General features: G+C 42.8%; 1 protein-coding gene across 2 annotated transcripts in view; it reads left to right on the top strand.

The window, feature by feature from the left end:
* Nucleotides 1-13,976, top strand: part of LOC147684692 (uncharacterized) — a 197,845-nt gene that overhangs the window by 97,319 nt on the left and 86,550 nt on the right. For both annotated transcript variants that reach the window (XM_086940528.1, XM_086940527.1), the window contains 4 exons: nt 1,133-1,300; nt 3,710-3,918; nt 5,109-5,221; nt 9,815-9,942. In XM_086940528.1, coding sequence (XP_086796654.1) covers nt 1,133-1,300; nt 3,710-3,918; nt 5,109-5,221; nt 9,815-9,942 — 618 coding nt within the window. The remainder of the gene's footprint in view (nt 1-1,132; nt 1,301-3,709; nt 3,919-5,108; nt 5,222-9,814; nt 9,943-13,976) is intronic.

The raw sequence follows: 13,976 nt of genomic DNA, 5'->3' as shown, positions 1-13,976 counted from the left end.
TCTGTTGGACCCTCACCATTCCTGTTCGACAGAATGTGTGCGCATATTGGGTCAGGAGTGATTATGTCTCCTGCTAGTTGTGTGCATATAATCAAGTGTGAGAAAAATAAAGGACATTTAGAGATAGAGGGCACATCACAATAGATATCCCTCCACCCAGGCAGAGAGGTGCCTGATAACATTGGGTGGGGTGTTCCAGCACAAACATTCTTACTGCTGTGGTACCATTGCAAGGCTGACAAATGCCTATAGCTTTTGTGCCACTCATTCCACCTCCTACTTGTCACAAGTTGGATCTCTCATCCTTCCTCAAGAGGCAATGGTGCCAGGGATAGTAGCCATTTTATTGAGCCCCATCATTACAGCCAAGAATAAAATCAGATCAAAGCACCTGCAGATGATTAAGGTGCTGAATCAATCCCTGTGGCCCTCACCATGGACTTTATGTAGCGCCATAAACTGTTTTTTCTTCCTCACCACCACCGCTGATGGAATAGCCTCCAACTTTCTATAGTAAACGGGCCAGATTGCAAACCAAAATCAACCCAGGCAAAACAGTTTAAACTGGTGCCACACACTAGGACTAGAATGGGATCATGGAGGCATACATGGGTCTTGACGACCCACCCTGCTTTGAAAGCAGCTCACTTGTCTGCAGCCTCTTGCACAATGCAAGGGGGCCTTAGTAGCCAGACCTGGCAGTTGCCTAACATCTTCTATGGCACTATACATATAGGACTGTTAATACCCTTGAGCAGTGAGGCCTGGCTGTGGATTCCATGGCTTGCAGCCTTGAGGGATGCCTTCTTTCCCCTCTGCGCTTGTGTCCTCCCCTTACTTGTAATCCACAAGATCTGTCAAATCTTTTACATCAAGAAAGGTCTTCTCTCTTGAAGTTCCAAATTCAGCAGAAAGTAGAAAAGCGCACAGAAGGTGGGACGGGAGGGTTTGTATGAGAGCCGCGTGTTATCCTCACAAAGCTGTTTCTAATCCTGTGGAAAGTCAGCTTCTCTGTTGACTGTGGGTACGAAAGAATACATTTGTGAATTTATGAGGGAGGAGATGGAAGTTTGCAATAATCCAATGGAGGACCCACAGATGGGTGAGAGGGTTTCCTTTTTCTGTCTTTCAGATCGCCGCGCTGCGCTTCTTCACCATGAGTCAGAAGATGGAGTTTATCCAAACTTCACACGTGTTGACCAACTTAACATTAACAACGATTGTACTTGACAGTATGAGCGATGGAGACAGAGGAATGTCCATCACAACTGCTGATGAGTTTCTGACAGGAATCAATAAGGTAATTTAAGTATTTTGTTTTAGTTGCGTGTACTTTCTTCAGTAATGTGTGTCAACTTATTGGCAGGAAAGCAGTTAGCACTTACTTGTAGCTCCGTTTTGTTCTGCTCAATCACCTTCAATATACTTTATATGCATTAGTATTTAATTTAGTTTATACCTTGCTAAGGCCCTCCATCAGCAGCATTTGGGTTATTAGGACCACTTTCAATTGATATGTCCCTAGCAATGAGCTCTCACGGTGGTGGCTGCCAGGCTGTGGAATTCCCTTCCGGAACATATTAGGAGTTTAAATTTGCACCTAATTTTTCACAGGCAGGTTAAAACTCATTCTCTAACTAGACTTCCCCAAGAGCAGCACAGTTGTTCATGTCTTATTCTGTTTAGGTCCATTCCTTTTCACTTGATGTCTTGTTCGGTTTAGCGCTTTGATGCCTCTTGGTTTAATCCCGTGCAGGTAACAGGGGTGGGGCGCTGGGCCGGGTAAGGAAGGAATTCTGAGGGGCGATCCTGAGGGGAAATTAATTAAATAATAAATTTTTCCTAGGCCTCGTACCTGGAAATCCTCCCTTACCCGGCCCCACCGCCTCACCGCTGTTAACTGCATGGACCGCAGCTGTTTAATCCACTCCTAGAAATCCTAATTCTAATCCCAGGAGCAAAACACTTCTGTACAGTCATGTGGACCGTAGAATTCAATAAAAAAGTGTGTTCAACTGTCGGGGATTCGCACAATAGAATTACATCTCACATATTTACAATCGCGTTCCATTTGATAAATTTACAGTTAGATTACAAAGTGATTTACCCAAAATCACACGATCGTGTTTATAATTCAGGTCTCCGGTTCGTAAAGCTGTCAGCTTTCCCACTAAACAACATCTACGTCCGCTGAGCTGAAACCTGGTGGGATTTGTTGTACTCTCGAGAGGCAGGTGTTTCACTGATGTAAGTGCAGGGTCGGACTGGGAACCACAACCAGCCCAGGCAAAGTGCTCCGCTGCCCCCCAGCCCCCCTCCGCCCACACGGGGGGGGGGGGGGCGCAAAAACGGCCCTGTAACTAAAACGGCCTCCAGGGGCCCAATACCGCCCCCAACCGTGCGGCTCACCGGGGGGATTGCCTGGTGCCCGCTATGGCCAGTCCGGCCCAGTGTAAGTGTGCAAGGCCTATACGGTGTTGTGTACTCCTCAGGCCTTCCAGCCTTGATAAACTCCAAAGACTTGGTACCAGAGAGACTTTTAGAAATTTTAGAACAAGTAGAAAATTGAAACTAATCATTTTCAGTGTTTTTAGAAGCAACAGAGCCAAAGTGATGTGAACACCAGATAGAAATAAAACAGATTAAATGTTGATGTAACTGCATCTCAAAACAAGTCTTTAGTGCGTTCTTTAATGTCAAGATCACATTTTAAAAATCACAATACAACAATATCACTGTAGAAATAATAACCAAAATATTGAGACGGTAAGTGCAAATGGGGTGGGAAAGTGTCCTAAATATCCAATATTTTCAGGGAGCATAGGAAAAGGCATTTCTCCGGATTGAAAAAATATATTCCATTCATGAAAAAGGAGAGAAATAGTAAACAATAAGATGTGTATTAAGGCATCTAGAACCGACGCCTTTGAAGGGTTGGGGGTGTTTTGCAAAGCTCAGCTACAGCACTGTAGGGGTAATTCCTTGGTTGATTCACCCTCTGGTGGAATTGCATTTATAGAGGGAAATGATTACCAGTGCTTTTCTCAGGATGATAAGTTCACCATGGGAAATGATTTTGATGGTGATCAAAGCATCATTCTAAAGAAGGCTTCTCCAACGAGTAGCTCGCGAGCTACTGATAGCTATCCAGCTACCTGCGAGTAGCTCTCCTTTGTGCAGTCCAGCCTACTAAAGTTGAAGGTTTTGCTTAGTTGAAATAATATATGTACACCAACATTGAAAAGTGAGTATCCAAGATAAAAATTAGTGTATATTCAAAACCCATCAATACCATACTATATTTAAAACTGATATTTGAATGATAAATCATGCAGCATTGGGAGATTTATGACTGTAATTATTACCTTGGTATTATTACCATGGTGCTGGCGTATTGCAGCTGTGGCTGTTATGTGTTACGGTTGCAGAGGCATACAAAATTAAAAAAGCTTTTTTTATATTACGGTTGGTAATCCTGCACTAAGGCGATGATGGCTGGTAATCTTGCATAGTGTGACCACTCATATAAACATTTCTTATGTGTATGGCACTAATATTATTAGCAGCTCGGGATGATTTGTTTGAACCTAAGTAGCTCTTATTACTGAAAAGGAAGGAAGTGACAATGTGAGAAAGGACGACTGATCAAAACAATTAAATGTTTAGTGGCAAGTACTTGGTATCCACGCTGTTTTTTTTCTTCATACAGGTATACGATGATCTTGTGATCACCCGTGAAGTGAACGAGTTGATCACAGAAGTGTGTTTCACTGCTGTTTTGGAACAGTCTGAAACTTTTACAGTGGAGGATTACCGCCATTACTTTGAGGTCCAGTTCAGGCATTTCCTCATCCACATTAAGGCCAGGCTGATCATATATCTGAACGTAGAGTGTAGCTGCAACTCTTACTCGGTCATGTAAGTGCTGCTCACAGACTTGGCTCCGACCTTTTCTTCTCTGAAATGTATGTTGAAAAATAAATGCCCTGATTATGCGCTGACGGGACTATGTTATAGTGTGGTAACTCAGCACCAATACAATACAATTACAAGGTGAACCCCATGGAATGTGGAATTACTATGTTAAAGCAGTTTGGGATATAGGAGTGGGGGTGGGGTAGCAGAGGGAAGAATCAGATCGACCAGAATAGAATCAAGAGAAGAGGCTTGGCTGATGTCAAAGTCTCAAGTGATGCCACTGGGCAGAATCCCTCCATGTTAAAATCGGTTCTGGTGTTTCAACACTTTGGAAAACTGGGAGCTGTGCCTACTCATTTTCAGGCAGAGCAGAATTCCTTATAGGAATTCCACGCTACCTGACTCGGAAAAAATGGATACTAGGCTTCATAGTTCAATATCTACAAAAAGTGTAATTACTACAAAGAACAGATACCAGTATAACAGTCCATTTTGTAAAATGCTTAAAATTACTTATTTGCAACAGAATAACACATTGGCTTACAAAATGTATATATATATATATATATATATATATATATATATATATATATATATATATATATATATAATCACAGTGGTCGCCCTTTCACCTACCTCTCATAACGGAGGTCCGCGGCGAGCCTCTGAACACCGACACACGCTGTCACCTTGTAACAACTGCAGCCGACTAGTGACGAAGGGATTTCATCCCAAAACACGTCGAGTTGTTCCATTCTGGCTGAATAAATCACTGCTTGGAAAGCCTTTGGTGTTCACGGCTGCTGTTGTTACGTGGTGACAGTGTGTGTATATATATATATATATATATATATATATATATATACATATAGATATTATCCCACGTCTTCCTCACAGAAGGAATTTAGCCGCACTCCAGAGAACGGAGCTTGTATCTTTATTTCGGAGTTTAAGATCGGCAGTCCTGACATGTTACGTTCCTCCCTGGAACTTTCTCAAAGGTGCGCCGATTGGTTTCTATTGAAGCAATTAGTGAAACCACGAGATTTGCACTTATTTAAAAAAAATATATATATATATAATTATACACGCTACTAAATTCAGCCAAAAGCATCTCCATCTGTGTTTTGTGGTTCAAAGTGTATTAGCTTGGCTTTGTTTATCCATATTATCTCTTTTTTCCTCTGCAGCATTCAAGCTTTTGACAGTGTATTCACTCAATTGCCTGAAGAGGTCAAGCTTGCTATCTCCGACTTTATCAGCAAATTCCTGGCATATCAAAATGCACAGCCGGGTAATGCAGGTAAAGAAACAGATTTACTTTATTTCAGGTGTTGGTGTGTGCGGGTATCAGCTAGGTAACCGTGTCAGAAGAGTCAATGGTGCATTGTTATAACTACCATCTGAAGGTTGGACCATTTTGGGCAAAAGGTATCCGAGAGAGTCTTCAAAGCCCAAGGGAGGGCAGGAGCAGACCAAGTAACGACAGGACCCCCCAGTTAATGCTTAATTTGTAATCAGTGTTGGTGCCCAAGGTTTTTCTCAGAAGTCAGCAGCTGGTGCTGACGAACGTTACATTCGCTGCATACCAAGGATGCGTAGTCTTGATTCCACCTCATTTACTCCCTGTCCTTTGTTTCACTCCTTTGGGTGATTTTCCATCCCTGCTTTCTCCATGAACTTTAATTCACCAAAATGCCATGTGTAGTGGAAGTGACATCACACACCGAATAACCTTCACACTTTAACTCACACATAAAGACACAAACAGCCCCTAAGCAACACCACATTCTAACAATAATGCTAACAATGTCTGTGTTCTTCTGTTGTAGACCTTTGTCTTTTCACAGTAAGTTGCAATTCACTTCTGGAATTCAGAATTTACTCCAGTTACGATTGTAACCAACACGTGTTTCGTCATAGGTACATAAACCAAACTAACGTCATCAGGGCTATACATAGGTATTGTAACACCAAAAAGCGACGTATCCAGTCTTATTAAATGAACTGTCCTCATTCATCAACTGTATCTGAAATACTAGGTTTCCAAACTCGTCATAACTTTCTAAATTCCATTTGCGGTAGGAGTAGCACCCTTATTCTGGATCCTTTGGACGCTCCGAGAGTACTCGTTCGATCCGTGTTAGTCCGCGTGTATGACATATGCACTTTCCCTCTCACATAAACACACTCTCACCAGCAAGCATGCTCAAAACATATATTCAAAAGCATTTTTACTTACCTCAGCTGCCAGAGACAGGTATGTTCTAGCTAATTGTACTCATTTTATAAATGTTATTCACTATTAATGTAATTAAAAATTTACCGAAAACAAGGAAAATGGCGTCCGAACCCACATCAATAAGGACGAGCTGCCCTTGTCTAGCCGGGTCTGGTGGCTTAGTGAACTAATGCATCCACTGTAGGGTACTTTGTTTGACCTCATGGTCACAGATTCAAATCCGGCAGGTCTACTCAGCCATTCATCCTTAGTTGATCAAATAAGTGCTATTGAGTTGGGTAATAATAAACATGTTATTCAGCTCCAAGATTCCCTCCTGGATGATCATGCGCTTTACAAATACACATGTTCATGCCACTGACTTTGCTACCTCTGAAGTTTGAGATTGCCAGGGCAGTGCCAGGGCTCACAAGGGACAAGCCAGGGTGCGTAACTGTGCCCCCTGACAACTCCTAAATATTGTCCACAACTTTTTCCCTTTGTCACTTTTTTTCCACCTTTCTATTCCTCTCCTTTTGCCCTTTTTTCTCTCTTGCTCTGGGTCATATTAAACCAGTATTGGTTGTCTGTTGTTAGAAGGTAATACCCATATTTCAGAAACAACTTTAAAAAAATGATCTGTGCTTACATTTTCCTGAAATCCTAAAGAACGTGTAGAAGGAAAGAAGGAAACTCTGGAGTAGGGTTGATGTGCCCAAGACACCAATTTACTGAGTAGCAAATCATAAAAGTTGTGACTTGTCCAACAGGTTTACCACTAACAGAGCACAGGGTGCATCTTTCTTGCAATCAGTGTTGGCTCCAAATCTCTTCTATTTACATAATATGTCTGGCTCCCTTTATTATGAATACGTTACTGGCAGCATCATCACAGTCTGACAATGCTATTGGCGGTATAAAACTGTAGAAATGCTATTGCCAGGGGGCTAAAAATTGATGGGACCACCAAAAAGTGGCTTCCATGGCTCCCATCCATTGGAAATGGCGTGACATTCCAACTCTGGTTAGATCCTGCAGGAATAGGCAGCATGAGCTGTGCCAGGCTGCAGTGCTGGAACCTGAAGGAAGCAGGAGAATGGAGACTAAAGCGCTGCTCTCCCTCATATGCGTATTTTACACCCTTAAGCAAGGCATGGCTTCATTGGGCTCCCATGAAATCTCAGGAGCCTCGATACGCCTCATGACAGCGTGCAGCTGCAGTTGCCCGTGGCGGCACAGAGTACCAAATGCTGCTCTCTAGCTATGGCATTTGGTTACTGAGGCCAGTTGTCCACTTGTGTGATTGGCCATAGTGGTGTGCCCAGCATCACAACATTTGATGGCATCACAAGGCACTCCTTGAAGGGCAGATGGTGAGTCTGCAGGAAGATGTTTTTGTGCTCTTCCCTTCCTAATGTGCAAAGGTAACACGAGCAAGGGCAAAATACCATCAATCAAACTAAATCCCATTCCAAACACCAAACGACTGTCCTGTGGGCTTCTTGTAAATGTGGTTAACGCTGGCAGCAAACCAATGAGTTAAGGGGCAGACACATTGTACTCAATCAATCGATCAGTATTTATAAGGCACGGCTCCTCACCCATGAGGGTACCCAGGCACTGAGGTCTTACTGGGCTCAGTTGAAAAGCCAGGTCTTGAGTCTCTTTCTAAATTCCATGAGAGATGGTGATGTTCGAGGGTGTTGGGGATGGTTGTTCCAGGCTTTGGCGGCGAGGTAGGAGAAGGCACGCCTCCACTGTGGCTTCGACGGATATGGAGATTGTGTATGTGGGCGAGGGAGGTGGGGAACAGGTGCCTTGACAGTTGGTGGAAATTCAGGCAGTGGTGGGTGTATGCTGGTCCTTGGTCATGGAGAGCTGTGTAGGTGTCGGTCAGTATTTTGAATTGACATCTTTTCTGTATGGGGAACCACTGGAGGTTCGTGAGGTAGGGGTGATGTGGGTCCACTTGTGGAGGTCAAGAATGAGTCTGGCCACACCAGTATGTGGTCTTGTGGGGTGATCCAACATGTGTTAGACTCTGCAACTGAGCAATACCTAAAGACGGGCCACTTTGCAACACGTTGAATAGATAATCAAAGCTACACTTTTATAAGATGTAACACATTTCCCGATCTTCTATTTTAATTTGATGCAACCACTGGGTTGTGCTGTAAGGCTTCTTTAACTCATCTTATAGAGATATTTGCTTTATTTGTAAATTTCATATTGCGCTGCTCCTACCCCAGTGGGTCTGAATGCACTTCACAGTTAAAAAACCAGGAGACTGAAGTCTCTGATACAACAGATGGAACAGTTCAGTAATAGAAACAAGAAACCTGATTGCCAGTGTCCATGCTGACGGGTACAAAAAGAAGGGAAAAGAAGGATGTAATGGGAATGGGGAGTTAAAGAAGTTGAGAGGGGCTATTAAAATTTTCTTTTTAAAGAAAAGCGTGCAATATCCCATTATGGATGGGCGGCCATGCCTATATACCACTGCCACACAAGGTATCCAGTCAGACTTCTCTTGTGCCAATCATTGTGTTGAGATGTGTTTGTCAAAGACCGCAACTCCTAGAATGCTCTCTTTTACTGAACAAATGCACATAATATAAAAAGGTGTCCCAGTAAAATATATCAGTGGTCAATGAAAACAGTGGCCACAGACATTTTATAGTGCGTGCAACGACTTGGGCCAGATGTACAACTGTTTTTAGCAGTCACAAATGGAAAATCGAGCCATCTGCGACCACTAAAAAGGGTTGTAGTATGTACAAATACTATTTTGCTATTCGGTTAACTTATTACCAACTAAAAAAATAGGGCTTGTGAGTCGCTATTAGGAAGGGGTGTGCCAAGGGCATCCTTTCATAATAGCGAGTCTCAGGGGGATGAACAATTAATTTGCGACCACAAATGCGGTCGCAAAACCAACGTAGTCTACCACTTACTACATGTAGGTGGTAAGCCAGTTGCAAACAAATATTTGTTAACTCTTTCAGTGCTGATGACGGAACCGCTCCGTCATCAGCCACGGTGGCACTGTGCTGATGACGGAGCGATTCCATCATGGCCCGCCCGTCGCGCCTGCGCGGCGCGGATTCTGCGCCTGCGCTGGGCGTTCTATTGAGGGGGCGGGCCATGACGGAACCGCTCCGTCATCAGCACAGCTCAACCGCGGCTGGTGACGGAGCGGTTCCTTCACCAGCATGTGCGCGCCGCGCGCCTCCCCCGCCCCCTTAGTGCTGCGGCGTAATAGCCGCCGCAGCGAAGGTGTTAAGAGCAGGCAGTGGTCCCACACACCACTGCCTACCCCTAAATAGTGAAAAGAAAACTTTTTCTTTTTAATGCCTCCCATGTTTCTTTAAGCAAGCCGGGCTGCATTTGGAAAAAAAAGTTGCTTTAATTTAAAAACCAACACAGACATTGTGGTCTGCTGCTCCCAGCAGGCCACCATTTCCATGATATTGGGTCGCAAATTGTGCCCTCATTGGAAATCACTAAATTTGTCTGAGACACATTAGTACATTCCGTTTTGCGGGTAGTAATACATCGCAATTTGCTACCCGCAAAACGGAATGGTTGTACATCTGGCCCTATATGTGGTATTTGTGCACTGACTGACCATTGTTTGCTCGTTTTTAATGAATTCCTGCCAATCTTTCTTTTCAGGCCACGTCTGTTCAACGCTTTATCAAAACAGCACCAGCAGCATGACGTACCTGGAGGAAATCTACTACTCCTTCAGCGTATACTTTAACGTTTCATCCTTCCGCATCTACTTCGCTGAATTTAATTCGGTAAGCCGGAGAGATCGTGACCCTCAGACCTTTTCATGCTGAGCCTCCCTGTGCAAAATAATGTAATAGGGTCTGTGGTGAAGAAAGTGAAGCCTTGATGTCAGATATGATGTCATTTACACTAAGAAATGTCAACATAAACAATTAAAGGTGCTTTTCAATTTTCCACAATAACTATACGCCATGTGAAGCTCCACAAACACGTCACACATTTCAAATGAGAGCAGAAGGGGGTGGTAGCTTAAAAGAAAGTATCAAACTATTCTGGGAGCTTTTTTCAAAATATGAAATAAAATATACCTTGTAAGCAAGAGTGCTGAAACCTCTGTTACTTTGGGGAAGGTTGAGACATATATCAACCAAGATGTTTTGGTCAACAGTTGGAGCTTCTTGTTACCTTTCACGTTCCCACAACATCTGTTTATCATTTCACACACTGCAATGGTGTTCAGTTTACTTTGTAAATGAATATTTACCAAGTACACTTGCAAGAGAGCTCTTGGTTCCAGGGGTAGTGTTTCAAGGGCCTGAGACAGCTTCAGTGCCCACTGAAGACCCTTCAATGACCCTGAGTTAAAGGATTATCCTTCTGTTTCAAAACTGGCTATTGTGAAGATGAAAACAAAAACATCGGGTGGAAATCACAGATAGGTGGTAACAGTGTTTTGCTCGCAGAAACAGAAAATATAAATTAAAAGTAGGGAATATCCCAAAAAAGAGAAGCATTTGCATTGCCAATAGGCCTCGTATTTAAAAAGTGAGGGCTAAGCTCTTGACATTGCTGATGGTTTTTTGTGAAGGAAAGCTGAAATATTTTAGAACACTTCAATAGGGCCAGTGGCGAGCTGCATGTGAATTCAGCGGCATTCATTTTTTAATGGTTTGTCGTGGAAAAAAAACAGTTCCAAGATGGCTTCTGTTGTCTCTTGGCGCATGTGAACGCATTGGTGGCCATTTTGAAATAGGTTTTTAGAAAGTAAATACGTCCAATATGACCACCTGTATGTGTGTCGGCATTATGATGTCACAAAGCATGGATACAGCTTTTATTTACAAGTTTAATTTACCATTCGGATCGATATGTTAAATTAAATTATTAACACTAAGTGTAAGTCCACAAAAATAAAGGAGCACAAATGCCCCTAGCAGTTTGCAGCGACTAGGCCCTGGAAAGAAAGCAATGTTGAGTAGCTGAGGGGCGAAAAGCAGCAGAGAAGTGAAGAGGGATGGCAGACTAAAAGAGGAACTGGTGGATTTAGGAAGAATAACATAAGAGTGGCAGAGCAATACAGGAACTGGTGTGGGACAAAAAGCAACAGAAGAGAATGAGGATGTGGGACAGCAACAGGGGAAGCTAGGAAAGCAACATGCTGAGCAGAAATTGGGGTTGATAGGTACCTTAAGACGAGCACACAAAGGTGAGAGGATTACTACACCAAAAAAATGGCGTCCCAATTTCTATGCAGTGGAAAGATATACCTCATACAGTGAGAAACACTAAAAACAAAACTACGATCTAGGGGAGGAACAAATACAAGAAGAGGAAGGAAAACCATCAAGTAAGACTCAAGGAAATGAGATTGACAAGAAAACTAGCCAATGATAAGCAAGGATCAGACCGAAAGCCCACTCTAAGCGTTTGAATTGAATACAAGGTCTTTGGACAGCAAGTTCGTGAGTAGGCAAGACCTAAAAATGAATGTGTTCAATTATCTAAAAAGCAATGTTGTAAATATTTAAGAAAAGGGAAAAAAGCAGAGTCAAAGGAGATGGCAAATGTAGCGAGAGGTGAGGGAGTATCCCTCCATTTAGGAAATGATAAAATATTTAATTTAAAAAATGGAAGTTCTGCAATCAAACTCAGAAGTTCGAAATAAAAAAGGCTTGAAATTGACCAAAACTCTAGAAAAATAGGACTTAAGTTAATCATTCCAAGAATAATCACCCACGTTTAATTTCAAACTGATTAATGACCTCTAAATAATAAGACTGAGTCAGCTAAGAATGTGATGTAACCAGTAAATGCTATGGTGATCTACCTGAAGTTACCGAAATTATTTGGTCAATGATGCCTATTTAGCTGTATGGACTTTTTTCAGCCGCCTTTCTGTATGAAAAACCGAAAATATTGTTACACCAATTTGTAAAATCATCTTCAATGGACACTTTCTACCGAAATGTTGTTCCTGAGCATTTGCTATTTAAGTACAGTAGGTAAGGAGAGGAGACTAAATCAATTCCTTTGCCTTCTCTCCTCTGTTGTCCATACTGCCTATGCTCGCTGTGCTTGGGACCCCATGCTCAACAAGGATGCCCGTCAAGCCAGAAGCACAGGTTCAGTTGTTTTCGTACCATGGGCTAGAAATCCAACCAAGACTCCTATATTTAGAAGCAGAACTGGACTGATTGGCACATTACTCGAACCCCTTTTTAGTCACATGGATGAGCTTAAAAATGATGGCATGTTGCACCTTGTGTAGACCTGGTAGGAGACCACCACCACCACCATCTTTTCAAATTGTGTTTTCACTCCAAACTGCAATGGCAATGAGGCAGTAATTTCCTTACATTATCAAACCAATATTTCAGCTGCTTACTCAACTCCCTCAGCCTCCTGTCCACAACTGTGGACATGCACACACACACACACATACATATGTGCGTGCACAACCCCTGCATACTCACACACATGGCTTTCTTTGACCTGCAGTGCAGTTTAGTCATTTGCCTTTGGAACAAACAACATTGTTTAGCATCATTCTCCATAACCCTAAATATTGGTGAGAATTTCTAATCATCTGGCTGAATGATATGCATTTATCTTAACATGACTGGGGAGTGTAAACTGGTAAGCGGAAGAGATAGGACAATTTTTATTCTCCGCTTGACTTACAGGATGATGAGGAAAATACCACCTAGGCACTGATCTGGATAAATTGGTTGCCATAACCTTCCCCTTAGAATATCTTCAGGGAGAGTTCAGGAAAGATGTAAAGTTTTACTAATCCTTCAAAACAATTTCTTGACATCACTCTACCCCGCAGCCATATATATCCCTGTGTCAGCCAGTTCCTTCGAAAATATGCACACTGTAAGATATATTACTGTATGTAATATCTTGTAAGACACTCATGGGGGATATGTGCAAAGAAGTGGAGGAGAGAGGCGTTAGCCTTCCTGGCTTAGCACCTCTCTCCTTCACTTCTGAAACGCAAGGCTGCATCATATTTGAAAGAATGTGGTGCAGCCATGCGTTTCCCCCTGCGATGGTGCTAAGTTTAGCAACTTTGCGCCAACACATGCACTCTTGCACCAGAGTGCAATGGTGTATGCGTGCAGGGGCGGATTGTTTATGTGTAGGAAGGTGTCCCTTCCTGCACATAAACAATCCTAGAAATGCCATTCTGTCACTTTCATGTGTGTTGCTTCATGCAGCACACATGAAAGTGACAAAATGGATTTTTTTTAAAAAAGTTTGTTTATGTACAGGAAGGGACACCTTCCTACACATAAACAGACAATAGCATGTTGCTGTTTCCATGTGTGTTGCACAAGGCAGGACACATGGAAAAAGCATAAACGAGGAGAAATAACTAATTTCTCCTCATTTCGCCATCTTAAGACCAGTTTTTACCTGGTCGTAATTTTGGCGTTGCCTCCTATGTACCCCACACTTGTACATAGGGGGCAGCGTCAAAATGAATGGGTGTTGCAGTGGAACATCCACTGCAATACCCACTGCCCACCCCATTTACGCTAAGCATAGCATGAGAGGGGGCCTTATGTCCAAGGCAGAGTTAAGCCACCTTAAGTGGCTTAACGCTGGCTTGTAGATAAGGTGCAGCCCCTATCGCCACCACAACGTCACTATAGGTGATGTTGTGGTGGCGATAGGGTCTTGTTCATATTCCCCTCAGTGGCTTGTATCAACTCTCACTTCCCAACAGCATCATGCTTATATAACATACTAATTGTTTACATTTGAGCTACATGGGGTGAAATCTCCTGATGTATAGCGGATGGACCTTTTGTGA

This window comes from Lissotriton vulgaris, chromosome 10 (assembly GCF_964263255.1).
Source record: "Lissotriton vulgaris chromosome 10, aLisVul1.2, whole genome shotgun sequence".
NCBI lineage: Eukaryota > Metazoa > Chordata > Amphibia > Caudata > Salamandridae > Lissotriton > Lissotriton vulgaris.
This window is presented reverse-complemented; position numbering and strand designations above follow the sequence as displayed.